The 25613-nt window shown below is 44.2% G+C and overlaps 1 protein-coding gene across 5 annotated transcripts in view; it reads left to right on the forward strand.

Annotated features, from left to right (window-relative positions):
- Window positions 1-14489, forward strand: part of LLGL2 (LLGL scribble cell polarity complex component 2) — a 33025-nt gene extending 18536 nt beyond the window's left edge. For 2 of the 5 annotated variants that reach the window (XM_015646045.1, XM_015646046.3), the window contains exons 9-26: window positions 128-182; window positions 363-517; window positions 3826-4043; window positions 4528-4595; window positions 5551-5704; window positions 5801-5905; window positions 6701-6993; window positions 7251-7404; window positions 7677-7848; window positions 8514-8630; window positions 9139-9305; window positions 9971-10235; window positions 10930-11080; window positions 11626-11663; window positions 12104-12151; window positions 12671-12713; window positions 13411-13472; window positions 13827-14489. In XM_015646045.1, the coding sequence (XP_015501531.1) occupies window positions 128-182; window positions 363-517; window positions 3826-4043; window positions 4528-4595; window positions 5551-5704; window positions 5801-5905; window positions 6701-6993; window positions 7251-7404; window positions 7677-7848; window positions 8514-8630; window positions 9139-9305; window positions 9971-10235; window positions 10930-11080; window positions 11626-11663; window positions 12104-12151; window positions 12671-12713; window positions 13411-13472; window positions 13827-13834 (2273 nt within the window). In that variant the 3' untranslated portion in view covers window positions 13835-14489. The remainder of the gene's footprint in view (window positions 1-127; window positions 183-362; window positions 518-3825; window positions 4044-4527; window positions 4596-5550; window positions 5705-5800; window positions 5906-6700; window positions 6994-7250; window positions 7405-7676; window positions 7849-8513; window positions 8631-9138; window positions 9306-9970; window positions 10236-10929; window positions 11081-11625; window positions 11664-12103; window positions 12152-12670; window positions 12714-13410; window positions 13473-13826) is intronic. The other 3 variants (XM_015646047.1, XM_015646050.1, XM_015646048.1) reach the window with 3 other exon arrangements.
- The last annotated feature ends 11124 nt before the right edge of the window (window positions 14490-25613 follow it).

The following is a 25613-nucleotide window of genomic DNA, read 5'->3' on the forward strand; positions in this document are numbered from 1 at the left end:
TGCCTTCTACTAATTTCGGTGGCTCCCCTTGCGGTGGAGGGTGAGGTGACCTGGCTGGAGCAGAATCAGCAACTTCTGATGTAAAGATGTATTTCTTGAATTGTAGCAAATAACTCTGTTTTCTCAGGTCCTTTTCCTTGCAAGGCCATCTCCAAGATCTACTGGCAGACAACAAAAAATGGGTGAGTTTGTAGTGTATTCCTTCACTCTCACCTGTTTGAAGGGTGCAGCATGCAATGCCATATGAACCCTTTAGAATAACATCATAACAACTTATTGTCAAACTTTCTTTGACATTTCTTTAAATTTTTTCTTGCTCCTCACTTCAGCACAGATCACTTTAACTCTTTCTTTCTCTTAAGGCTTCCTTACATAATATTCCAAGGAGGAATGCCCCGGGCTAGCTATGGGGACCGGCACAGTATCTCTGTTATCCACGGCAGCCAGCAAACAGCCTTTGACTTTACCTCACGAGTGATAGATTTCTTTATAATCTTCAGTTCAGATCCTGCTGCAGGTATGTGATGGAAGAGTATTACTGAGGAATTAGAGTAGCTGTATACATGTGTGGAAATCTGCCTGGTATAAATAGCATAGGAAATGTGATAAAGAGATCAGTTGTTTTGGGGAGTTTCTGAGACTTCAGCAGAGAATCACAGAATCATTTCATTTGGAAAAAACCTTGAGTCCAGATGTGAAAGGTTCCCATTTAAAACTGAAATGTGAAATACTGGTGTAAATAAAGACTGCTTACAAATGCCATACATTCCTAAAAAAAAATAAATTATGCTACTCTGTTAATGGGAAAAGATCTCTTAAGCTTATATCTGTTTAAGCTGGATGTTTGACATAACCAAGTCATGAAATGAGAGTCTGAATATTGTTGTTTGAAAATAGCACTTCAAAGGAGTCTAATAATTAAAACCAGTATTTACTCCCACTGAGACACTGCTTCTTTTAATTAGTACCTGGATTTGTGTCTGGAGCTTTGGGTAATAAATCAGCAAAGGGTGACATAGAACCAAGGGTCAGTATATGGAGAACTTAATTTCCTTAGTGCTGGTGATCATGAATGTAAACTGAATAGTTCTCATTCCTGGAATTGTGTAGAGCTTGTCAGATTCTTGCTTCTGTTAAAGAGCTTTCTTGTCCACACTTCTGCAATAACTGTACATTCTTCCTTTTCATGAAACTGTAAAGGGTTTCCCCCAAGAACTCTTTGTTTAATGCTGGTGTAGTTCTTGCTTCTGGCTAACTTGGAGTAACTGAGTATAAAATGCTATTTCAAGCTCCAAAAATGTACAGTGTTGGGAGCTGGATCAGACTAAACTGCAAATTGTTTTTAGGAGCTTGTAAGTAAATCTTCTGTTACTGGGTCTTATCAGGCTTTCTAGTCTCTGATTTGCCTGCTAGACTGGTTTCCAAGCCAATTTGTCCTGTGTCCTGCCAGGGAGGGTGGTGACAGCCACAGCTACACATCCGAGTCTGTCAGTGCATGTTGGATCCTCCAGCCTGTTCTGGGAAGCAGAGCACAGATCCAGGGGAGGAATGTCTTGGGAAAAGATGCAGAAAGAAACAGCTTTTGGATTCCCTCTTGCCTCTTTTCCTAGATCTTAAGAGACCCTCTCAGGTCACTGAAAAGAGAGCAGAGAAATGCAGTGTAACTGAGCAGAAGTGCCTGTATGTGTCTGTTACTGATTTTCCCTGCCCAACACTGTCTTTATAAGCATCTTGCAAGTTTGCAGAACCTACAGGTCTAAACCTTCAAGCTCACAGTGCTGATAAACTTGAGGTACTGATTGGTACCTGGAGTTCAATACCTTTTGGTGTTAACAAAGGAAACCCTTTTACTTCCTTTGAAATTGTCAGTGGAGACTCTGGATGATGGAACAAAAGTCTCAAAGATAAAATAAAAATATAAAAATAGAAATCTGAGTTTTTAGGTCAGAGTTGGACTGTTTAGAGTTCACATTCTGGATGTGATTAGAAATCCTTTAGGATGAAATAACTGAACAAACAGGCTTTATATTTCTACTTCCTAAGAATTGAATTATCCCCTTAACCCCACTGCTGTTGGGTTCAGACAGGAGCTGCTACAGGAACCTGAAACTGTTGCACTTAGGTGAGGAAGTTTTCTACAGTAACATGAGGTTTCTGTGGTTGACAAGCTTCCTTGTGGCTGATTGCTTAAGCTTAGTGGATCTACGTAGCTTGCCTTGTTTGCCCTTAAGCAGTCTTCCCTGCAATGGCAATACCAAGGTATTAATTGTATACCAAAGCCACTTAATTTAATAAGCACAAAGCTTCTGCATTGGAGCATGGTTGTAGCTGGTGACTTTCCACTACCCTGAATATGCTGTGGAAACAGTTTTTAAAAAGGCCAGCCCTTCCTGTTACTTTTTTTTTTTTTTTTTAAATGAGGTGGGTGAGTGCATGGCAATCATGACAAACTCTACTGTGCCTGCTACTTCAGCAACTTAAAATAGATTCTTGCCATAAGAAATGAGCTCAGATGTGTGTTTTTGCAGGGAAAAAATTGTTAAAACAGAGCACTAACTTCTGGTTAATGTTGGCAACAGCAAACTGCAGTGCTGTTACCATACAGGGATGATATTTATTTAATTATGGAATCCTGTGGGCAACTGCAAATGATGGTACGTAGGAAAGCAAAGTAAAACTGAATAGAAAACATTTTTTTCATTAAGAAACTGAACTAATTAGTGATGTGTTGTGGCTGGGCCTAGTCAAAGGTGAAACTTGGGGTGCCTCACTAATGATGCCAAGTACTAATTACTTGAATTTGATTTTGCTGAGTGAACAGTGTTGGTATGTGCCTTCTTGCAAGTGTATACCAGGTAATTAACCAAGTAAAGGAGGGAAGTAAAAGTACAGTTCAGGAGGAAAGGTTGGAGAAAAGCTGAGTTAGGTAGTTTGCTAATGGCTCACTGTTTATCAACCCCAATCCAGCTTTATATTCACTCAGATTTCTGTAGCTGTTTTAATTGTCACTGCTGTGAATTAGTCTGTGGTTTTGATTTTCCCTTCCAGCTTGCTGCTGTGGCTGACTCATGAACCTTGCTGCAATAATGTCCTTGTAGACTAAATTTTTTTTCACTCAAGATTTTCCACTGTAACTAGAATTAAAATTCTTGTTTGTGTCATATGTCACCAGTCAAGTTACATTAACATATTTCTTTTGTAGCTGTTCCTAATACATATAAGAATTATTAGGTGATGTACATGTCTTTAAAAAGAAACTCTAGAGGATGTGTCACAACATATGAGAAGAAGAGAAAATGAAAGGAGTTGAATTGTAAATACTTGTCAGTTCAAGCAGAGAAACATTCTGCAGAACCCAAGGCATTAGCATGTTTAAGCAGCTTAGCCTGGATGGACTGTGGTCCTAACACAGCACTAAATGGGTCACTGCTGGGTGTATGCATGTCTTTCCACCCAGTGCTGTTAATTAGCTGCAGGTAAAGTCTTTGGAATTCTGGCTGTTACAGTAATAAGTATGAACTTTGTGTTACTTAGTCATTGTTGTTAATAAATTTTTTTACTTTGAAATGGAATCTATTAAAAGTCACTATCACAGTCCCAGGAGTGATGTAAAGAAACACAAATTTGCAGTAAATCTGTGAGTATCTTCAGATCCATTCATACTCAGTAGGCCCCCTTAAGACAGAAGCATTTAAGGTTTTTTCCAACAAAAATGTTGATGTGGAGCTGTGTGATTACAGTTTTCAAAGCAGCCTTACAGGAAGCTTGTTTGCACTGACCTTGGACAGTTGGTTTTGTCAGCTTCAGTAAACGTTGTCTCTGCAGAGTTCGAAGACCCCGCTGCCCTGGTGGTGCTGGCAGAGGAAGAGCTCGTGGTCATAGACCTGAAAAGTGCAGGCTGGCCAGCAGTGCACCCTCCATACCTGGCCTCCCTGCACTGCTCAGCCATCACCTGCTCTCACCACGTCTCCAACATCCCACTGAAACTCTGGGAGCGCATTATCAGCGCTGGGAGCAAGCAGAACATTCACTACTCCAGTATGGTATGGCAGCTGTGTGACCCCCTGTGTGTCCTCCTGAGTTTAGGTCAGTGTGACTGCCCAGAGTGTGGGTGGTCTGTGTTGCTGATGATCTGCAGAGGGTTCAGCCCCACCAGACACTGTCCTGCCTCTCAACAGGGTTGAGAGAGGCTTTTCCCAAAGCACCACCAGTACAATTAAACTGGGGAATTAAAGTGTGATATTTTTTTAAGCTTTGACAAGCCAGAGGGGAAGTCTGAGTGTTCCCAGCCGTCAAGGGTAACAAAGTTCTCATGTAAAAGCTTGAAGCTTCTTGGGGAAATGTGTAGAATGCCTTCTAAAAGACACAGTCGGTGTCAGAATGGGAACATCTAATCCAAACAAAAGCTGACAGCATGGACTGTTTCACTCCCACTTGCACTGGAGTTCATGCCCTCCCGCTGACTTTATATTCTCTCCACACTGTCACTGCCTAGGCAGTCACACACTTCTCTTACTGTATTTGTAGCCTTGGCCAATTGATGGTGGCACCAACATCGCTCCAGATCCTCCACAGAGGGACTTGCTGCTTACAGGGTGGGTATACTGACCTGAGAACCATCAGGGAGCCTTTTCCAGTTCCAGTTCCCCTTTTCTGACTGACTGAGATTTTTCTGGGGAGTTAAAGTCTGCACATCTTTTAGGGCAGAGACTGCAGCTTTAGTGTAGCTGTGCTGCTGGCTTTGTAAAGCCAATTTATTTTGCAGCTTCTGAGCAAACAGGTCATGATGTCCACAGATAAACCAGAAAGTGGCTGATTTTTAGTTTTGATGTGTTATCCATTCCCCCTACTCTCAAAATGTGTAGGAGTGCAGGCACTAATCCAGCCTGGTTCAAAGGCAGCAGTGTAAAAGTGGAGCTTAATCTTTCATGTTTTGAAGCATTTTTCCCTCTACCTTACACTCTGAATCTTAAAATAGAGGTTAGCTTGGACTCCTGTCTGCTTTGATCAGCAGGAACAGATCTAGCTAAGAGGTGGAAGTAGCTAGCAAGAGCTTGTCTCATTGCATAAAAATGTACCATTTTCTTTTCAAAGCACTTTTGAGAGTTTCAGTGGGCTGTTCCTCAGATTTCATCTTTGATGGAGCATGTTAGAAGCTCCAACCCTTGTGTTGGAAGAGTGTTGCAAATTTTCACCAGGACACCTAAGATTAAAGCTTGACTTTTTTAAATTTTATTTTATTTTTTCCCTTCCCTGGCAGTAACAGTATTTTTGCCTGGATGAGTTTTTGCTTCCATATGCTAAGCTTTTTGCCTTTTCCATGTCTTTTTGACATAATCTCAAATTAACATAATGGTGTCAGATCACCAAGAACACCTGGATTAAAAAAAAACCCAACAACCTAAAACAAAACTAAACCAAAAAATACACAAGTAGCCAAAAATCTTTCTCTTTGTGGTTAATTTTTTCTGGTTCTGTATTTTGCCCTCTGTTTTACCCTCCACGTGCTGTTCTTCTGTGTGATGTGTGCTCCTGTATCTTCCCCTCCAGGCATGAGGATGGCACAGTGAGGTTTTGGGATGCCTCTGGTGTCTGCTTGCACCTCCTTTATAAGCTGAGCACAGTGAGAGTGTTCCTCACAGATGCTGATCCCAATGACAACATGAACACCCTGGGGGAGGACGAATGGCCTCCACTCCGCAAGGTAAGAGAGCTGCTGCTTGTAGAAACATCCTGAAAACCTGGGGAGTTGTGATTCCTGCTCCAGTTAAAGACCAGCCCCTTTTGTTCTCTTGCCTAGGTTGGTACCTTCGATCCTTACAGTGATGATCCAAGACTTGGGATCCAGAAGATCTACCTGTGTAAATACAGTGGATACTTGGCTGTAGCTGGTACAGCAGGACAGGTATTGGAATATGAACAATCAACATAAGCATGGTTTTCAGTGCAGGTTTCAGTCTGATCTGGAGATCTGCTAAAATTTGAAATGCTTATTTGTCTCACAGTAAATTTATCTGTTTTCTGGAAATGCTTCATGAGACACTGCTCTGGTGAGGCCCCACCTGGAGCACTGTATCCAGCACAGCAAGGCCATGGAGCTGGTGGAGTGAATCCAGAGGAGGCCAAGTTGATTAGAGGGATGGAGCAGCTCTGCTGTGAGGAAAGGTTGAGAGGATTGGGATCATTCAGCCTGGAGAGGGGAAGATTTGTAGTCACCTAATTTCAGCCTCCTGGTACTTGAAAAGAGCCTACAAAAAGCATGGATAGAGACTATTTCCAAGGTCCTGGAGTGACAGAACAAGGGGGAGTAGCTTCAAACTGACAGAGAGCAGGTTTAGATTAGATATTAGATAGGAAGAACTTCTTTACTGTGAGGTTGGTGAGGCACTGTAACAGGTTGCCTGGAGGAGTTGTGGATGTCCCATCCCTGAAAGTGTTGAAGGCCAGGTAGGATGGAACTCTGAGCAGAAAAGGTGTCCCTGTGCCTGGCAGGGGTTAGGACTAGGTGATCTTTAAGGTGCTTTCTAACCCAAATATTTCTGGGATTTTCTGCTTTTTCTAGTTGGTATTTTAGACATTATCTGCTGTTATTTATATGTCCTGAGAGGTGTTGTAGTTTAGCAGCTCTAGGGAAAGGCTGCAGCTTGGAGATCTGCCTGCACAGCAAAAGCTGTACTAAAGGTTGTTCTCTTTGTTCCAGGTGCTGGTGATGGAACTGAATGATGAGGATGCAGAACACGTGGTGGACCATGCTGAAGCAGATCTCCTGCAGGACCAAGAGGGCTATCGATGGAAAGGTCACGAGAAGCTAAAAACTCGAGATGGGCCCGTTCGATTTGAAGCTGGTTTTCAGCCATTTGTCCTTGTCCAATGCCACCCACCAGCTGTGGTCACCTCTTTGGCCCTGCACTCGGAGTGGAAGCTTGTGGCCTTTGGTACCAGTCATGGCTTTGGGCTTTTTGACCATCAGCAGAAGCGACTGGTCTTTGTCAAGTAAGTTTTATCTTGCCAGGGGGTGTGTGGTACCTTATGTTCATGATGACCTGGAATTACTAACAAAGCAAGATGTGAGAAGTGATTTCTCAAGAGCTGTCATAGTAGCAAGAAGCTCTGCTTCTTATTTCTCTATCCTTGAAGATCTTCCAGAATATATTAGTGTGTTCCAACATTTGTGTGTATGCTGTTGTATTCCTGGGAGTGATTGTCACCCACTAGAAGGTGACCACGTGGCTACTGTCTCCCTCTTCCAGGTGCACACTGCATCCCAGTGACCAGCTGGCCTTGGAAGGTCCCCTGTCTCGGGTGAAGTCCTTGAAGAAGTCCCTCCGTCAGTCCTTCCGGCGGATCAGAAGAAGCCGCGTGTCCAGTAGGAAGCGACGAGGCGGTGGTGGGAATTCCTCAGAGGTGAGACATTCACCTTCTTTTGGGGTCTGTCTGTTTGCAGCTTGGAGGCTGCTGAAACTGCCTAGAGCAGGAGGTGGTCTCAGCCTGCTACCAAACCAGTAGCTCTTGGTGTGAGGGGAAAATGGTGATTTCTGATGTTGCTCTGTTAGATAAAAACAGGCACATTTTTACAGAAGATCAGATGAACAAGTTCACTGGTGTGACTCTGCCGTGCCTTTCTATTGCTTCCACGCTCCCTCTCTCTCCCTGCTGTGTCTATCCCTGACTGACAGAGTGTCTCCTCACCTGCAAAGGTGCAAGAAGCAAATGCCAGGTTTGACCAGGATGCGTTGCAGGAGATGGAACTGGCTCCAGTGCAGCGCAAGATCGAAGCACGCTCAGCAGAAGACTCTTTCACTGGCTTTGTGCGAACCTTGTATTTTGCTGATACCTTCCTGAGAGACAGTGAGTAGGAAAAGCATCTCTCTCTTCTTCCAAATGGGTTTTTACTTCTGCCAAGGAGTGTATTAGGATTTACTGCCAGGAAAACTCAGCACCTCCTGTGTCCTACTTTGTGCTGTGCTGGAAAACCGATATAGAACAAGAGCATATGTTGTCATATAGAATTGTTATTTAGCCATTCTGGGCTGCTGGCTAATCCAAGGCAAGTGGCAGTTCATCTCTGAATCAAGTCTTTATGTATCATTTTCAAACATGCTGGATTTGCATCTGACTTTTTAGTATAAACTTTTCTTTCTCTTATTGCTCTGAAGTTCCCCTGTCTCTGCTAGAGACTTTTAATTTTGGTGAAGGTGGTGGCTGGTTGTGGATTAGAGCCCAAACTGATAGCATGCACAAGTTTACTCATCTGTGGTATAAATGTGTGAAAACTGGACATTGTAATTGTGGTTCATGTGGTGGTACTTTTGCCTTTACTCACGTGCAGTGCCCTTTCCAAGGGCTGCTGGTGGACATGTGTTGGGAAAAGAATGTTAAGAACTTGCAGTTTGCCTGGCAGGTCTCCCCTAATATAAAGTTATTTAGGGTGCAAACAGGGAGGTTTTGTCTAGCCAGGGAAAGCTGTTGTGTCATGGATGGTGCCTTGCTCATAGGCTTTTTTGTCCCTGCAGGCTCCCGGCACTGCCCATCCCTGTGGGCTGGCACCAATGGAGGGACAGTCTACGCTTTTTGTTTACGTGTTCCTCCAGCTGAGAGGAGGATGGATGAGCCTGTGAGGGCAGAGCAGGGTAAGTGCTTTGTGAAAGCAGGGTTCTGCTGGGTCTGAGCCATCACTGACAGGAGTTGTGTCCAGAAAAGCAGGGTCGCTCAATTAGTATTTTATCACTGTTTATCAGTGATTGGAGCCAAGTGTGGCAGTGTCTGAGCTAAGCAATGCTCGCTGCAACAGCTGAACTGGAGCTCCAGCACTGCTTGATGTGCCTCAACCTCATTTCCAACTCACTTGAGAAATGTAAATTTGTGTCAGCTGCCACTGAAGTTTGCCATCAACTCTGACTGCACATGTCTGTTGTTCTGACAGCTGGGCCTGTTGTCTTTATGTGACAACAGTTCTATCAGTCCAGTCAGAATGCCCTAATGCCCTTCAATTACCAAATCTTTTTAGGCAGCATTTCTATAACCACAGTATATAGGTCTCCAGCGCTGAGAGGATGTGAATGAGTTTCTAACAGTGTTTCTGACTAGACTCCTATTTGTTTTTTCTGTTTGTTTTTCCTCCTTATCTTGCCTGTCTAGCCAAAGAGATTCAGCTGATGCACAGGGCTCCTGTTGTGGGGATACTTGTGTTGGATGGACGCAGCACTCCCCTCCCAGAACCTCTAGAAGTAGCACATGACCTTTCCAAGAGTCCTGATATGCAAGGCAGCCACCAGCTGCTGGTGGTATCTGAAGAGCAGTTTAAGGTGAGTGTCACCTATTGAGGGAGGGAGGTGCCTTTGAATTGTACATGAAATCTGCTAAAGCACTGGGCACTGCTCAGTGGAGAGAGAGCTCTTGGGAGTTCTTGTTCTCCTGTACCTGAAGAACAGCCCTGGAGCAGCACTTCAGTACAGTCCATAAATCAGGAGTGTGCTGGCAAACTGGGTGTTCAGCATAGTGCTGCACATGGTGAATATAAAAATGTTATGCCTGTATTACATTACTCTCTTTGGACAAGGCAGCCTTTGCTTTTGAGTAAGAGCTTTTCTGTTGTTAGTGCAGAAGCAGAAATTTGTAGGTATTTTTTGAAGTAGCTTGAGAGTTTCTTGTTTTGCACACTAACTCAAACCCTGTTCTCTTTCTGTATTAATTTGTAGCCAAATAGGGGAAGAGTTTCAAAAAACTAGGGAAGTGCAGTTACAGCCTGAAGGGCAAAACTGATGTCAGAACAGAAATTCTCACACTGCCTGTGTGGCTGACTCATTCTGATGCCATGAGCAGGGGGTTGGCTCTGGTTACACCTGTGTGTATTCCCTGTGAATGGAGACATTATCCAGGGAGAGAACAGCAGATGTCCTGGGGAGCTGCTGCTGCCTTTGTGCAGGAAGAGGTGTCAGTGTCTCGTTTCTGTGACTCGTTTCTGTGACAGGTCTTCACGTTGCCCAAGGTCAGCTCCAAACTGAAGCTCAAGCTGACAGCCCTGGAGGGCTGCAGGGTACGGAAGGTGACTGTTGCCAACTTTGGCAGCTGCAAGACTGATGATTACAGTGAGAACGACCTGGCAGTGCTGACCAACCTGGGAGACATCCAGATCATCTCCCTGCCCTTCCTCAAGCTGCAGATCCGCTACCCCTGCATCCGCAAGGAGGATGTGAGTGGCATTGCATCCTGTGTCTTCACCAAATATGGCCAAGGTGAGGTGGGCTCCTCCCAGATCATCCCTCTTGCTGTGGGTTTGAGACAATGGGAAACAGCTTAGTCCTTTTTATCTGGCTTTGTACACGTGTGGGACTATTTCAGAAATGTGTTCATTGTGTGTTTCTGGGCAGTACCAGCTGCCAACAGGTACCAACACATGATTTAGAAGAAGTAGGAGAGAGTTTATTCCATTCCTGCTAATGAATACAGGAGTGAATAGTGGTTTTCAGCTTGGATGTGCCCCTTAGATAAATTCCACCTGTCCACCCTCCTCTTGTCTGGTGTGGGGGGAATGGTTCTCTAAGCAGGGGGCTCTGGGAAATGGCTCCACTGTGCCTCCTGTACAAGCCTGTGTCTCAGCACTCACATTGCAAAACTGGGATCCAACATCTGCTGAAGATGGATCACTGCTTTCCAGTTCATTATTTGTCTTTCTGTGCTGTTTTTCCCAAGTACCAGGACAGGAAAACAGAATTATGTCTCAGCATAACCTTAAATTGCACAGAGTCTAGGCTAACCAGAGAGGAGCTGGGGTAATATCTTCCTCAATGATCCCTCCTTGCTTAGAAGGAAAAGAAAACCCTTTCTGCCAAACATAGATCATGCCTAGATCTGTTCTTTTTTAGGATCACCTTTGTTTCTGGAACTGTTTCCTGACAATTGTCCTTACAAATTCCCAATCCCCTGTAGGTTTCTATCTGATCTCACCATCGGAGTTTGAGAGGTTTTCCCTTTCCACCAAGTGGTTGGTGGAGCCCCGGTGCATTGTGGACGTGCCAGAAGTGACAAGCAACAATCACGTGCACAAGTCTGGCACAGAGAATGCTGCAAGGAAATCCAGGTAATGTCTGTAACACTCTTGCACACTGACTGTGTCTGAGTAGGGAGGAAAGAAAACCCTTTTGGAGTTAACATCCAGAGGGGAACTGGCATCAGGAAATGGAACCTTCCCCCTGCTGGTTTTCCTACTTGGAGTACATTTGGTAGGACAAAGCAGGAAGTTTTGGAGCTGCTATCCCTAAGCTGGAGTCACAAACTCAGAGCAAGCCCTGGTTTGCTTTGCTTGTTCCCAAGTGCTGAGGCTGAGCTGTTGCTCTGTGAAGGGAAATACAGCGTTCTTCCTCTCCTCTTGGGACATCAGCATGTAACAGTAGATCTGACACTCACAGAGATCCTACAGGAATTTTATTCCAAGAGTTTAGAAGTGTTCTGTGGTGCCTGCAGACTTCTACATCACCAGCATGTGGTGAAACCCTTCCTACACTCAGCAAACCATTTAGTTGATGTACACTGGGACCTCTTGTAGCTGCCAAGAACACACAGGAATTCTCTGCACCCCTGTTCCTCAGCATCAGTAATCATTTTCTGCCTCCTTTTCTTTTTTAGGGGACCAGGAAAGAGTCCAGGTGACTGTGGAGAAGATGGTAAGTGAAAAAATAAGTGTACTGAGGGTAGCATGGTATGTGTAAACCTCAAAATGTCTTTCCTGTTGCTACAGTTGATATTTTCTACCCAAGAAAGGGAAGAATAAGGAGGGATGTGCAGAAAACATTGTGGCCTGCCTGGATTGTATTTCAGGTGATAGCTCTGAAGTTGCATGTAGAAGGTTCCCTTAAAGGATAGAATAGAGTTTTTACTGGAGGAAAGGTCTGAACTTAGATTTTCTGGTACCCAAACTAGTATTGCTGAAAAAAAACCCAGTTCAGTGTGTGAGAGACTTTAAGGATTAGTTGTGAAGCATTCAGTAAAGTTGAAAAGTAGTTAACATGGGGAAAAAATCCATCCCATTGTGCATTTCTCCAAAACTGCACTTATTTCAGGAAAATACTGTTAGGTAAAAGCTTTTCTTCCTACTCTTTTTTAGAAAGGAAGTCTGGGAGGCTGATGGAACATGCCTTACTCAATGATGAAAGTGAGTGAGAAGTCTTGCTGCTGAAAGGGAAGGTGCCTTTCTGGGTGGGAAAAGAAGATAGCTGCTGGGAATTTTGTGGATTTCAATTCCAAGGGATCTGTAATTACTGGTAGAAATGCTGGGTTTTCTTGAATCTCCAGAAATGAGGGGCTGGAGAGATAGCCATGCCCTCGGGCAGGGGTTGTTCTGCAGAGCTGCATTCCCTGCTGAGATAAGAGAAGGATCTTTATTTCCAGTAGGACTTGTGTAAGATGACAGCTGGAACAGACAGTTCCTTTTGGGCTCTGCTACACAGGGATTGGCAACGTTTCTTCTGGCAAATGACTGCTTCAGTCCTGTGTGCCAGCCTGCCCAGTAAAAACCTGGTTGAAGAGGCAGTGATGATCTAAGGACTGACCTCTGAGCTGTGGGAGGCAGGTTCTGGAGGCTGCTTAGTGAGGAGGTGGAATGTGGTCAGGCAGCTGCCTGAAAGCAGATCCCTGCTGGTTTGGCTCACTGCTTTAACCCTCTGCTTTCCAGAAGTGCTGAAGGAGATCCAGAGTACTCTGGAGGGGGGCAGAGGGTAAGTATCATGATGGCTGGGGCTGGCAGGGGAGGGCAGCTCGAGGTGACAGCAGGGGGGTGCCCACTTGATGGCAGGGATCCTTCTGCTGGAATCTGGTCATGTGTGCATCCCACAGGCTACCAAAGGGCAATAATGAGAGGCAGGTTCTCTTTCACATGCTCTCCCTTGACTTTTTTTTTTATGAATAATGCTTTGTCTCTTTCTCTCCGAAAAGCAGGAGAGATCACATTCCCACATCCCCAAGGAACAGGACTCTGAGTATTCGCATACAGGTTTCTATTTGTGTCAACCCATACTGATCTAAGGGCAGGCCACATGGGCTTAGTTGGTCAAGGATGGGACTCTGGAGTTTTAATCCTGGCTTGACACTGTCCCTTGGATGTGTTCAGTGTCTCTGCTCCCATTCTGTCTGTACAATAGAGCTGAGCTACCACCACGGCTGCGGGGCTTTATCTCATCTCCCTGGAACGGTCAGGGGCTACCAAGTGTAGGCCAAGGACTACTGTGTGCAAAGGATGCAGGAAGCTTGGTGGGATTGGTAACTGCTGGTGTGGAAGGATCAGTGACTGCCTGACATGCTCTGCTCTGTGCACTTCCTCTGGACACTACCTCATCCTGGTCTTCTGTCAGCATCTGGGAGTGGATGGGATGAGACTGCATTGCAATAATCTCCTCTTTTCTTGTGTCATTGCAGAAGCTATGCAGAAAGAAATTTGGCAAGAAGTCAGCTAGGACATGGACTAAGTAATGGAGGAGGTAGGTGAGGCTAAAGATATTTGAAGCAGCCAAAGGAAGCATAAAGTAGAATGAAATTTCTTCATAAGCTTCAGCTTATTTAAATGCTTTGTGCAGAACTCTGACCTGAATTTTCAGGGTGGGAATCTGTTGGCTGAGTGGTGTGTGAGCATTATTCAGCACCTTATGTGCTACACCAGCGGTAAAGGAAGAGCTAAAAATCCTTTGAAGGCTCCTGACTCTTACCCTTATCAAAGTGAGCTGGTGAGGTAGCCAGAGCTCCCAGCAGCAATCTGAGTGGATCAGCTCATTAGCTCTCATTAAGCTTTCAATGCCTGCCTTTTCAAATGGCTTTTGCATTCTTCCCTCCTACAGCAGATTGACCAGAACTCATCGAGGACTTCCTGGCATTGGATCGAGTGCCATAACACTACTGACAGGGCAAACCGTCCCTGGGGAGAAGGCACCAGTGCTCCCAGCAGCCAGACTGGGGAGCTGCAGCTCGTGTGCTTCTGCCTCTGCCTCCCCTTTAGTGCCTCTTGGAGACCTCTCCTGCTGGAGCCTGCCTTGCTTTAGGACAGCAGTGAATGCCAGGTCTGATGTACCACAAGCCTCTGAGTACATATAACATTCAAATGTTTGCACATTTCTCTTTTCTACTGGGCTGGGTTTTAAATTATAAATGTTTTACTGCCTTGGTGCAGGATTTTAATAAACGCACACTGTTACCTCCAACAATTATTTTTTGTACATTTTTTTAAAATCTTATGGGTTTTAACAAAAACATTTAGAAATTTACTTTAAGAAAGAAAACATTAAGTAATATATGCTAGATCCCTGTGACTGCTGTATGTGGTATCTGAATGAGTAATTTTGGGATTTGTTTGTTATGGTACTGTTAACTGGCTTTATGGATTTGGGTAGAATCTATTTTTGTAGCCAAATTCAAATCGAGGAAAACTAATTGAATTTGATTTTTGTTTCAACACTACATTGCTCTTTTTTTTTTTTTTTGTAAATAAAAACTGAATTCCCTTTTGTGATCCTTGTCTTCTCTCATATCTCTTCTGTCCTTCAGCAGCTTCTTTTATATTACCCAGAGATGTCTGGGAGAAGATGGAGCTGCCCTCTGAGCTGATGGGGGGCAAAGAGCACTCCTGAAGGCAAAGCAAGGTGTTGGGTGGGAGAAGCAGTGATTGTGTCATCATCCTGCAACCATACGGGATGGGGGATGGTGCCAGGAAGGGGCACTGGTTCAGATTATAGTTCCTGGAAGATCATTGCTGGTTTGACCTGAAATAACCTGGGTGATAACACTGAAGGGAGACAGGATTGATCTGGCAGTGCTGTTGTGCTGTCTGCCAGTGGATTTGGAATTGAAGCTGGTGAAACTGCAGAGAGCAGTTTGCTCCTCTTTAAAATTTCCTTCCTTTATCCCTCACCTAACACCACTTTCTTTTCCAGCTAACAAAAACAACAAAGTATTCTGAAATTTTTCTGCTGTAACTTGCTTGTAGCACTGTGACAGCCAGTGAGGAAGAACTAAATCCTCCTGGAATGGTGCTGAGTTGCTGGGAAGGGCACGCTTTGGAAACTTCTCCTTGGAAGTCCTCTTCTTTCAGGCTCTGTCTTGATCTTCCCAAGAAAGGCTTGAAGGATCCTTTCTTACCTACAGCACTAGGATGGCACGTTCTATTCTGCAGGAAAAAATGCTTGTAGAGTTGTTCAGCAGGTGCTTCAGGCACCCTTCCTTCTTAGAAGTATTAATACCTCCTTTGAGACCTAATTTATTGCTAATGAGGTTTTAGAGACACTTCTCTTTCAGTTTTCATTTCTAAAGTAGTTTTCACTTCCTTATATTTGTTTGCTTTATTATTTCCTTGTCCCTTGCTGCAGGACTGAAGCTGGCAGGGAGCTGTCCTGCTGTTTCCACCTCTTGTGCCAGGCACTGATGCTGCAAATTTACAGGAAATGATGGTTTAATCAGCAGCTTCTGAGCTGGTGTGACCCTGTGCCTGTGCATCATCCTGGTGCACTCAGCTGCTTTCTTCTGCTCCTCACAGATGGACTGATTTTAAAGTATTTTCTGAGTGTTTATTTGTTGGTGGACTTGGGGGAGGACATGTGACAGTCCTACTCAGAAAGGGCAGAAACAATTTATTATCTTTCCCCCATTTTCACCCACATAACTTGAAAAATCCAGAAAGTCCACTGTAAGAGTGAGAGAATCACAAAAATGCTACTATGTTTTGTAGCCCTAAAGTGCATTTAGATGCAAAACCAACAGCAGAAAAAAAATAATCTAGGCTTCTTATTTTCCTCAAAGCACAAGCCAGACTTCAATGGGATTGGGTAGTTTAGGATTTGTGCTGATATATGGCAGATTTGTTTCTTTTGTAGCAGAGCTCTGGAACTGAAGGATTCACTGGAATGAAATCCTGGACTTGTGGGCAGAGACTTAAGAATCCTTTTAGAATTCCTATGCTTAAAATACAGGAGAAGTTGCAAAGGGAAAAAGCAGAGCAAGACTGGAACTCATTAATTGTGCTTTCAGTTGTGTTCTGAGTTGGGCAGGAAGGGATGGAAGGGCTTGTGACAGAAACAGGGTGTATTATTTGTGCTGTCAGAAAATGAGCAGTAAGTAAAATTGGTGATGGGATGAGATGATCACGAAGGGTGGAGCCTTCAATGAATGAATATAAGCAGCTTTTGAATGTAGTGGGGGAAAAAAGTCCCTCTTCATCTCTTCCTTTCAGGAACTGCCTCCTGAGCCTTGTGGTTGCTCTTAGCCTGCCCCTCAGCTGACACTAAAAATAATGGCCTGCTTCTGATCAGAGGATTCAGCTGCTGCCAAACCCCTAAAATTCTGTGCCTACCTCTACTTTTCACTTGAACCCCTTGTCTGGGATCTGATAGAAGTTTGCTGGCTCTCTCCAAGAGCTAATGCTTTAATGCTTGGAAGCACTCCGAGGGCTCATTGGCCCTTATTAGGGTTATTGCCAGTCAGGCTTTGGCTCTGCTTCCCCCTTCTGCTGCTTTGTGCAGCCTCACAGGGCCCTGGCACTGGCAAGTGGCCCTTGGCTGCAGGACCAGAGTTGCTGTTAACACTGTCTTGAAAAAAAAATCCTTCCACCAAAGCTGGCACAGCGTTCCCTGACCCCCACAGACCTGCTGCTCTGCAGAGGGGACAGTCTTGGATCACAACTAAAGAAGAAATTTTCCACATCTGAGTACACATATTGGGTCCCTAATATGGGATGCTGTTTTATAGTGGCCTGAGTTTTAGGTCAAATGCTTTCTGGTAATGTGAGCTCTTTTATAGGGCCGTGTGTTTGCTGCCAAAATTCTCTACTCCTAGAAAAGCTTGGCCTGGAGCTCTTTTTTATTTTTCTTTTTTTTTTTTTTTAACTTTTCAATAGTAATACAGGCTTTTTCTCAGATGTTTAGTAATTGAATATTTGCAGAATTTGTCTAACAGTTCTATTAGAAGAATATAATGTTGGAAGGAAAAGTACTTTTCATCTCGGTCATGAAGCCTGAGGCCTGTCTGGTTAGTGAGAGAATGAATTTTTTTCACAGCCTAATTGGTCTGTTTCTTAGAATATGGTTTGTGTCTGTGAGAGCTCAAACCATTTCATGCCTGGACTGTGGTCCTGAATTCAGCCTCCAAACCACTGCCTATGTGGCTTCATGGATTGGGATGTCTTTAATCAGAGCAGGAATTGGTATGGTTGAAAAGTGAGACAGACTTGTGTGAGACCACTCCTGCTCCAATTCATCTCTGCTGGCTGATGTTGCACAGGCACATTCCTCCTGACAGTTCTCTGTGCCCACCCTGCTGTTCCTTAGAGGTTTGTTTAAACCATTAAAAAATCCTGTTTGAGGGTGACGTCTTCAACTAGTAGTTTTTAGTGCACAAGAAAAATGCTAATTTCTCAGTAACTCAATTCACAGGCATGAATTAATGTATGAGTGCTCCATGTGCCTCATTAATTAATAGCATGGGATGCAGGTACCATTAACCTGGTAGATTTTCTTTGAGGAGAAGGAACAGAAAGTAGCAATGATCAGTTCTTGTTTCATAAGACTGACCAGGCTTGATTCTGCAGGTGAACTTGCTCACTGATGTGCTTGTTCTGCATCTGCTTGTGCACAGAAAGAACTTTCCACTGGAATGTATTCTGCATGGAAGTGGCTCAAATTCTATAAACCATTTCCTTGTCACAGTGGTATCTGGTGAGAGAGATTTATGTGAGGATCTCTCCTGTGCACAGGGAAGAGGTGAGACCTCTCATAAAAGGAAGAGGGATCAATCTACAGAAGATCAAGGGAGTTAAATATCTGCAGTAGAACAGAACGTAAGATACAGGGTAATTAATATTAAATGAGAGAAAATGTTTGTCATCCTATAAAATAAATGTCAAGTTTTGGAAGCAATCTCCTTGAGAAGAGTCTTCAAATGCCTGGCTCAACAAACAACTCCCAGTTTGTTTCAGATCTTCAGTAGCAAAGCATAATATTGCCTGTGCCTCAAAACTCTAAAGAAAATATCACAGGGCATAAAAAATGTGAGTGGCCCAATATCTCATGAAAGTTTGTTATTCCTCTGTAGGATAATCTGCTTTTAACAGAGCCTCTGCCCAAGTTCCCAAACCAAACTTTCTCCCAGGTACAGTGGTCTTCCTGTACCCTCCTCCTCATTCCCTCCCAGAGTTCAGGAGCTCCAAAAGAGTTTCACCTTTGTGGCTAAAGTCTGTTCTGCCCTCCTGTGTTTCTTGTTCCTGCTCCCTTTCTTCTCTTGGTGCACACTTGTGCTTTTAAATTTAATTTTTAGCTAACTAATGCCTTATGATCTGGAACAAGGGAATAAGCAGCAAGAGCAATTCCAGGCAAGCAGGCCCCTCATTTAGGAGGAAGCTCAGCATCAGGTCAATTTACCTGGAAGATCAAATTGCACTGAGGTGACCACCAGCCCTGGTGCAAAGGGAACAGCTGGGGAACCCAGGAGACAGTGGAAGGAAGGAGTGGCCCCATAAAGTTCGGCTGTAACATGAGACCTCACCCTTGGCTGCATGATTCCTTCTACCTTTATCTCTACTAGTTTACCAGAATCTGCTGGGGATTTTAAACTACCTGGGTGTAATCATTTCGGTCTGCACAATCTGACATTCCACTTTGAGCCTTTGATTTGTACTTCTGGGGCTTACTGCTTTCTGCAGAGCACTCATTTCCCACGGGGGAACAGCCCTGGGGGCTTCAGCCCGCCCCCACCATTAAAAAGCTCTTGCTTTCATGTATAATTGGGTTGAAACCCAGTTTAAATCCAGGGGATTTCACTGATTTAAAGGAATTCTCTGTCAAACCCATGGTTCCCAGCTATGCAGAAACAGAAGGAGAGCAAGGACAGCTCATTTGAGGCCACCCAGGTTCCTCGGTGTGCCCAGCAAAAATAAAGTACAAACATCACATCCTGAGTCCCTGAACAGCACAGGACACAGCAGCAGCAGCAAAGGAGCAGTGGGGTGACCCCTGGGCCTGTTCCTGGCTGCTGCTGCTGGTCCTGCTCTGCCAGGAGCTCACTGGTGTCACCAAACTGGTGCTCCCCAACCAGGACTGAATTTATACAGCCTTGCCTCATCGCTTTTCTCCTTTTAGACACAAACCACAGAGCTCACTCAGGGGATCAGAAGGGAGAAGGCTGAGCTGTGTGTCCTTCAGCTCACCCAGATCAGGTCCATCCCTGCCCCGAGCCTGGGGCTGTCTCTGACCCTGCCATGGGGCACAGGACACTGCCTTGCCGTGTAACAGGATCATCCAGCCCTGCTGAACGGACAACTGGGCAACAAAGTGCTCCTGAAATATTTAAGGGGGCTGTTTTCAAACCTATGTAACTTAATTGTTTTGGTTTCTCCTTGCAATCATGAATATTTTATTTGGCTTCCTCGGGTTATGGCTGGGAAGAGGCCCTTGGAGACCTTTTGACTTGTCTTAAAATAGCTGGAAGAAGGCAGCAGAGCCCTTACCAGTCTGAAACTGCAAGAGGTCAGGAATGAGAGGTCAGGAATTCTCCCTCAGTAGCCTGGGGTACAGGCTCTAAGGAGAATATTTTCTGTCAATATGAGGCAGCATATGGTATGGAAGCAAGAGTGGAGATATTTTATATTAATGCAATAGGGGGTGGGGGAATGGAGGGGAGATAAATAAAAAATATATTTTTTTAAACAAGGTTTACAGGCTTCAGGGTCCTGACTGGATTGTCAATTCTGCTTGCAGTGGAGTCAAACCAAGAGGAGACCCTATTTATATATTAATCAAGTTTAATCTTAACAGATGTTCCTAAGAATAGCTTTGACCAATCTCTGTACCCGAGCAAATAAGGTGGTTGGGAATTTATGCAAAGTATCATTTCTCTGATCAATCACAGCCAGTTTCTGCTCTTGTGTTTATGTGATTTACTAATTTTTAAAAATGGAGTTACCTTCTCATGCCTTTTTTATGCAATAGTATCAAAAGCTTTTATTTTATGTAATTGACTTAAGAAGAATTTGCAGTCAAAAGGTGATTCTGATATTTTATCACTGTCTAATAACTTTTTGAAATCATAGTGGCTGAATTCTGGCTGAAAGGACCTGGTATTTTGCATAAATGAATAAATCTTTAGGAAACTCCACTATCCAGTCTATTTAGGGATCTGGAGCTGAAATCTTAAGGGTTTCATCTTTCTTGGTGCTTATCTCCCTCTCCCTTAACGTGATATGAACCAACTGCCAGCATCTTGCCAGGAGCACTTTAAAAGGCAAACAAATGTGTTCAGTCTGTGCAGAGAATTCAGGTCAGAGGTGCTGGGACAGCCAGGCTGGAGACTGGGGTGGGGAGGGAATATCTGCACGGCACCAGTTTAGCCTTTCTCATCTCAGGTAGCTCAGAGCAGACAGGAATCTGAAGTGAATGTGATCAGTGGCTTCATCTCAGCCATCCCAGGGTGAAAGCCAAATATCTGAGGCTTCTGACAAATCACACAAATCAAAGCAGCAGCTCTGGTGCTGCCCGGGCTATGCAGAGCCTTGAAGAGGCTCCAGCTGATGCTGATGGAGTTTGTTAGAGACATTTCCTCCTCAAGAGTTGAATTCTTCAGAGCAGCTTCTCCTCCCTGCCACACACACACATCAGAAGCTTTGAGCCAAGAGCCCTAGGGCTTTTCTCCAAGATTTGTTGAGGAATTAATGTTTCAGATGCCATCAGTCATTCTGGGCTTTACAGGAGATATTTCTCTTTTCTGCAGATAGGGATAGAGAGTTATTTGTGGACAGTTAATAAAAGAATGTGATGAAATAATTAACTACACTGTTGCTCTACATTCTCATTCTTGTGAACTAAGAGAAGTGGAGCATCCAGGGACAGAAGGCTCAGGTAAAATGTTTCTTGAGTTCTCCAGCTCAATCCCCGGTTTTTACCTTTGCCTCTTAATGGAGGAGTCCTCAAGATACAGAACATAACAGCCAGGGGCTCTTGGAAGGAGATGGACAAAGAGGTCCCAAACTAATGCTGCAAATCATCTTAAATCTTACCACATTTCATGTTTAGGTCACTCGTTGTGGTGGCTGGACAGAGCTGAGTTCATTTTGTTTAACCTCCAGCTCCTGTGGAAAGGCTTTTTGGGAGAGGGCAGGAAACCTTCCAGAGCCAGGGACATTCTCAGAGCAGTTAAATCCTGCTCTCCTTTTGCAGCCTGGGAGAGCAGGGGGAGGCTGCACATACAGCTCACACTGAGCATTTGTGCCTGCTCTGTTACCTGGTTTCTTGAGAACAACCCAGGCAGGGCAAAACCATCCCTGAATTAAACAGAGTTTCATGGACATAAGCACTGGCTGTGAGTAACCTCGTCCAGTCTGCAAAAGAATATTTGGAAATTCGAGTTGAAAGGAGATTTAGCCATTCTGCTTGATTTGGACTGAGATTTAGGCATAATGAGGGCAAAAATGGTGCCAGTTTTGCTGTCTTTTCAGTGAGCAGCTGGAAACTGCTTTCCTGTTTCCAAGCTGGGTATTGGCAAGGAGAGAGCAGAGGCTGAGCTATCCATGCTTGGCTCCCTGGAATAAAACTCCAGGGCTGCAGAAGAAAGGGACCTATGATTTAATTATTTTCACTGGCCTAAGCTTTTTTTTTTATTTTTTTTTAGGTAGTTTTCAGCCTCTTCCTTTATAGCAGATGTGTTTTAGTTTTGGAATTGACCCTTTCAGTCTTTCTTTGAGGGTGCACCTAGTCATACCACATTCACCTGACCTAGGTGAAATCCCACCTCTTCTTTTATCCCAAACTCTGCAAGCCAGCTGCTGATATTGCTGGTTGAGAAGTTCAAAAGGTACCATGGGATTAGCTTGAATTATTGATGCCACTTTCCTTCCATATACATGTAATTATCTGCTCTTGGGGCACAGCCCAGCCAGAATCCCTGTTAGACTCCACAGCTGGGCAGGATTGCAGGAACTCTGGAACAGAGCCTGGGCTGCATGGAAAGAAGGCATGGGAGAGGGAATATGTTACCTCTGCATGGATGTGAGCTGTGATCCAGGGATGGGGCAGCTTGCTGGAATCCATCTAGGTATGTTACCAAAAAACTACTGTGCTGATAAGAGAAGGGATTTGAGCAATTTGTACAATGAATGAAAATAGAAACTTAATTCTTAAGTTCCAGGCAGGTTCCTTTAATATTAATGATTTTACTTTCCTCTGTATGGGTTGGGAGAATCCACTGTGCTCAGGGAAGACAGACAATTCCCTCCTGGTCTTAAAATAGCAGCGTGTGCTTTCTGCTCTTCTTTTTATCTGTCGGTTCATGCTGTGATTCTTGACAGCACTGAAGATCTTATTTCTCTGATGTGAGTTATTCTCATTTCTTCTAAAAAGGGAGAATGCCACAGAATTGTTCTTTTTCCTGTAGTGATTTAGGTGAAGTTGCTGTGCTGAGGGGAGCTGAAAAACTGATGAGCAGCATCTTTCACCTGCTGCAATGTGTCCAGCAGGCAGATGGTCCAGGGCAGTTAATCAGAGCAGGTCTGATGTCAAAAGAATTGTTTATATAAGCAGTGATTCATCTTCCCATTCCCAGTAATAACAGTGGTGTTACAAACCAATCTGCTCTAAAACCCTGTCTCTGAAGAATTGTAAACTCCAGTTTTTCACTTTCTAACCCAGATTCAGTCTGGGGTCCTGTCTTTACAGTGAGTCAAACCAAACTCCTCTGTCTAAGCTCCCTACAAACTTGGGCAGTGTTCCTGACCTTCCTCCTTCTCCAAGAATTTCAGCATTTTTGTTTTGTGGAAGGCTTTAGCTCTGCAGACACATGACTATCTAGCCACAGCACATAAAAGCAGACTTTTATTTATTATTTTCTCCTGCATTTGGCACTGTAGAGAAGCTGAATCAACTATAAGCCCCCAGGAGGACAGATTATTAACAACTATTCTGTACTGAGGATTTAGGGTCTAATTCAGCTGCCATTAATCTCAGTAACAAAAGTCTTGTTGCAGGATTTAGAGATCTAGGCCAGGAGTACTGGGGCCTAGAGATGGGGAGGGGAGAGGCTGAAATGAGGTGACCAGACACCTAGGGAAGAGGATTGGTGTTAAGAGATGAGCTCTGCACTGTGCAGAGTATCCAGGAGAGTTTGAACAGAGTCAACTCTAGACCAGATCCAAAAAAGCAAGTTTAGAGGGAACCCTAAAGACACATTTTTGGGGAGCCCTTAATGTTTGTAACTGCTTTCAGGGCAGCAGCTTTTGCTTCAGTATTAGAGTTGCAGCTGGGGGAAAGGGAGATACATTTTTAATTTTTTTTCTCTATTGCAGATTGTTCTGTGGTGCAGAACAGCACAGAATAGGTGGTACAGAAAATGAACCAATATTTGCTATAAACCCCTGTGCTTTACACACACCCAATGTGCTTTTCTTAGAACATCATCCTTCCTGAGCTGTGGAAATCTCAAATGTGGTTTTGCTGCCCTCCTTGGAGTGACTGAGGTGAGACAAACTCCTTGATTCACTGTGTGTTATCTTACAGAGTTGTTCCCAGAGTACTGGAATGTACTTTTAAATGGCCTTTTTTCAAATTTTATTTTAATAACTTGTAAATACACTTGGACAAGTTTCAGTCTGCAATCAGGTCATAAGATTTTATGGAGAGTGGCTGGATTTCCATCTTTCTTGAGGTACTAAGTGCTAAAAATTCTCATTCCTTGACAGACTTTATAGCAGCTATAAAGTTTTAGAGCTTTTAAAGCTTGCTGAATTGCAATCTTGACTGTGTGCTTTTCCCCCATCCCCTTCCCTGGGGCAAGGAGATGCCTGTGGACGGAAGTTCCAGGAAACCTTGGCCAAAACTCTTTTGGGCTCGTAGCCTGTGTACAGACACTGTACCCTCAGCTACTGGGCTGCAGGGTCAGAGTGCCAGACAGGTAAATACATCCCATAATAGTCTAACATGTGCCTGGAGGCTTCCAGATGGTGGATTTCAGCCTTTAAATAAGTCAATGCTTGGTGAATTCAGGATAAATCAGTAACAAAATCCTGACTGCTCCATCCTCTGTTACCCACTGAGAGAATCTGTAAACCTGTGATGGCTGAAGTTTCTCTTCTGCCTGTGGACAATCCACAGAGCTGGCTGAAAAACTGAGAGAAAGGAAAGGGAGAAAATGGAGAGAAGACTTTAACAGAGAAAGAGATGAGAGGATCTATAATGGAATTTCCCTGTCCCCTGTGCTGGTTTTGTCCCTGCCCATCACTGGGTAAAGAAATTTCCAAGATAGACTCAAACAGCCCCAACAAGAGCCTTTTTATCTTTTTTCTTTGGGAAGATGGTGCAGACTGATGAGTTTCCTTGCCATAAGATTTTTTTTCCCTTAGTCCAAGTTTTCCTTTCTCTGATCCATCATTTCCTTTCAGTTGCACTCTCAGTGTTTTGTGGTTTGGAGCCTTCCTTGCAGTGTTTGGTGTTGGGGACCCAATCCCAGGCTCCACCATCAGCACTTCATTCACTCTCAGGGGCCCCAGTGGCATCTCTGAAGCAGCAAGAGGTTGACTCATAAAGGGTCTGGATAGCTGGAAAGGATAGAAGTGATATTTTGCATCAGTCTGAAAGATCAGGACCAATCCTTTGGGCACTTTTACATCCATTATTCCATGCATATGGTTAGAGGAAAGATAAAGAGATAAAGAGATAACACCTGGGGTCCTGAACATTTCCCACCCTGCCAGGGAATGACAGTGCACTCAGGGCAGTTGAGTGGAGAAGTTTTGACACATTTGCTTCTGACATTTATTTCACACACATCATTAGATGTGTTCCTCTCTTCTTCAGCACAAAGAAGGATATTGGAGAAGCAGAAACTTAAATAAAATAATCATTCTATCTTGAACTACAGTTCAAGTCCAAACCTTTGTCAGCTATGGAAAATCTGGACACGTGGCCTAATGATGGGGTTCTTGGGGAGTTGGACTTGGATGGTACTGATGGGTCCCTTCCAGGTCATCATATCCTGTGATGGTATGATTCTGATAAAAGAAGAAAATCAGGGTGATTTGAGACAAATAAGGCAGAGATTAACTTGGAACAGGGCAGTCAGGCAAGGCTCTGCAAACATTTATTTGGCTCCACAGAAACAAGGCAAATTATTGCTCAGGAGCATCTGGCTTCCCTTTGTAGCTTATTTCACAGCAAAATGCACAATGTTTCCTTTCACAGGTGGGTTGAGATAAACCCTCACAGATTCCTGAACACTGAGGAAATGCCTCCTTCCCCATCCAAGACTCGGCAGAAGAAGGCTGGAAAAGAGAAGGTCTGTGACAAAAACTCTGCAGGAGACTCAAAGATCCACCGTGGGAAGTGGAGGGAAGATCAGAGCAGAGGCCAAGTGAAAGCCAAAGAGTCACTGCCTGGAAAAGGTGACAGCCTTGGAGAAGAGCCCTTAAAAATCCAGAGGCTGGGGAGGCCTCAGGAAAGCAAAGAAAATGACCACAAGAAGTTATTCCAAAAAAAAAGAGCCTGCAGGAGAAATGATAAAAGTGAATCCAGTTTGGGGAGAAAACGTGGAGTGTCCAGGTTGGAGGGGAGAAAAGGAAAAGCTTGCAAGCAAAGGGAAATGACATCAGGGCAGGAGACTGAGGA

Source organism: Parus major, chromosome 18 (genome assembly GCF_001522545.3).
Source record: "Parus major isolate Abel chromosome 18, Parus_major1.1, whole genome shotgun sequence".
In the NCBI taxonomy this organism is placed as follows: Eukaryota; Metazoa; Chordata; class Aves; order Passeriformes; family Paridae; genus Parus; species Parus major.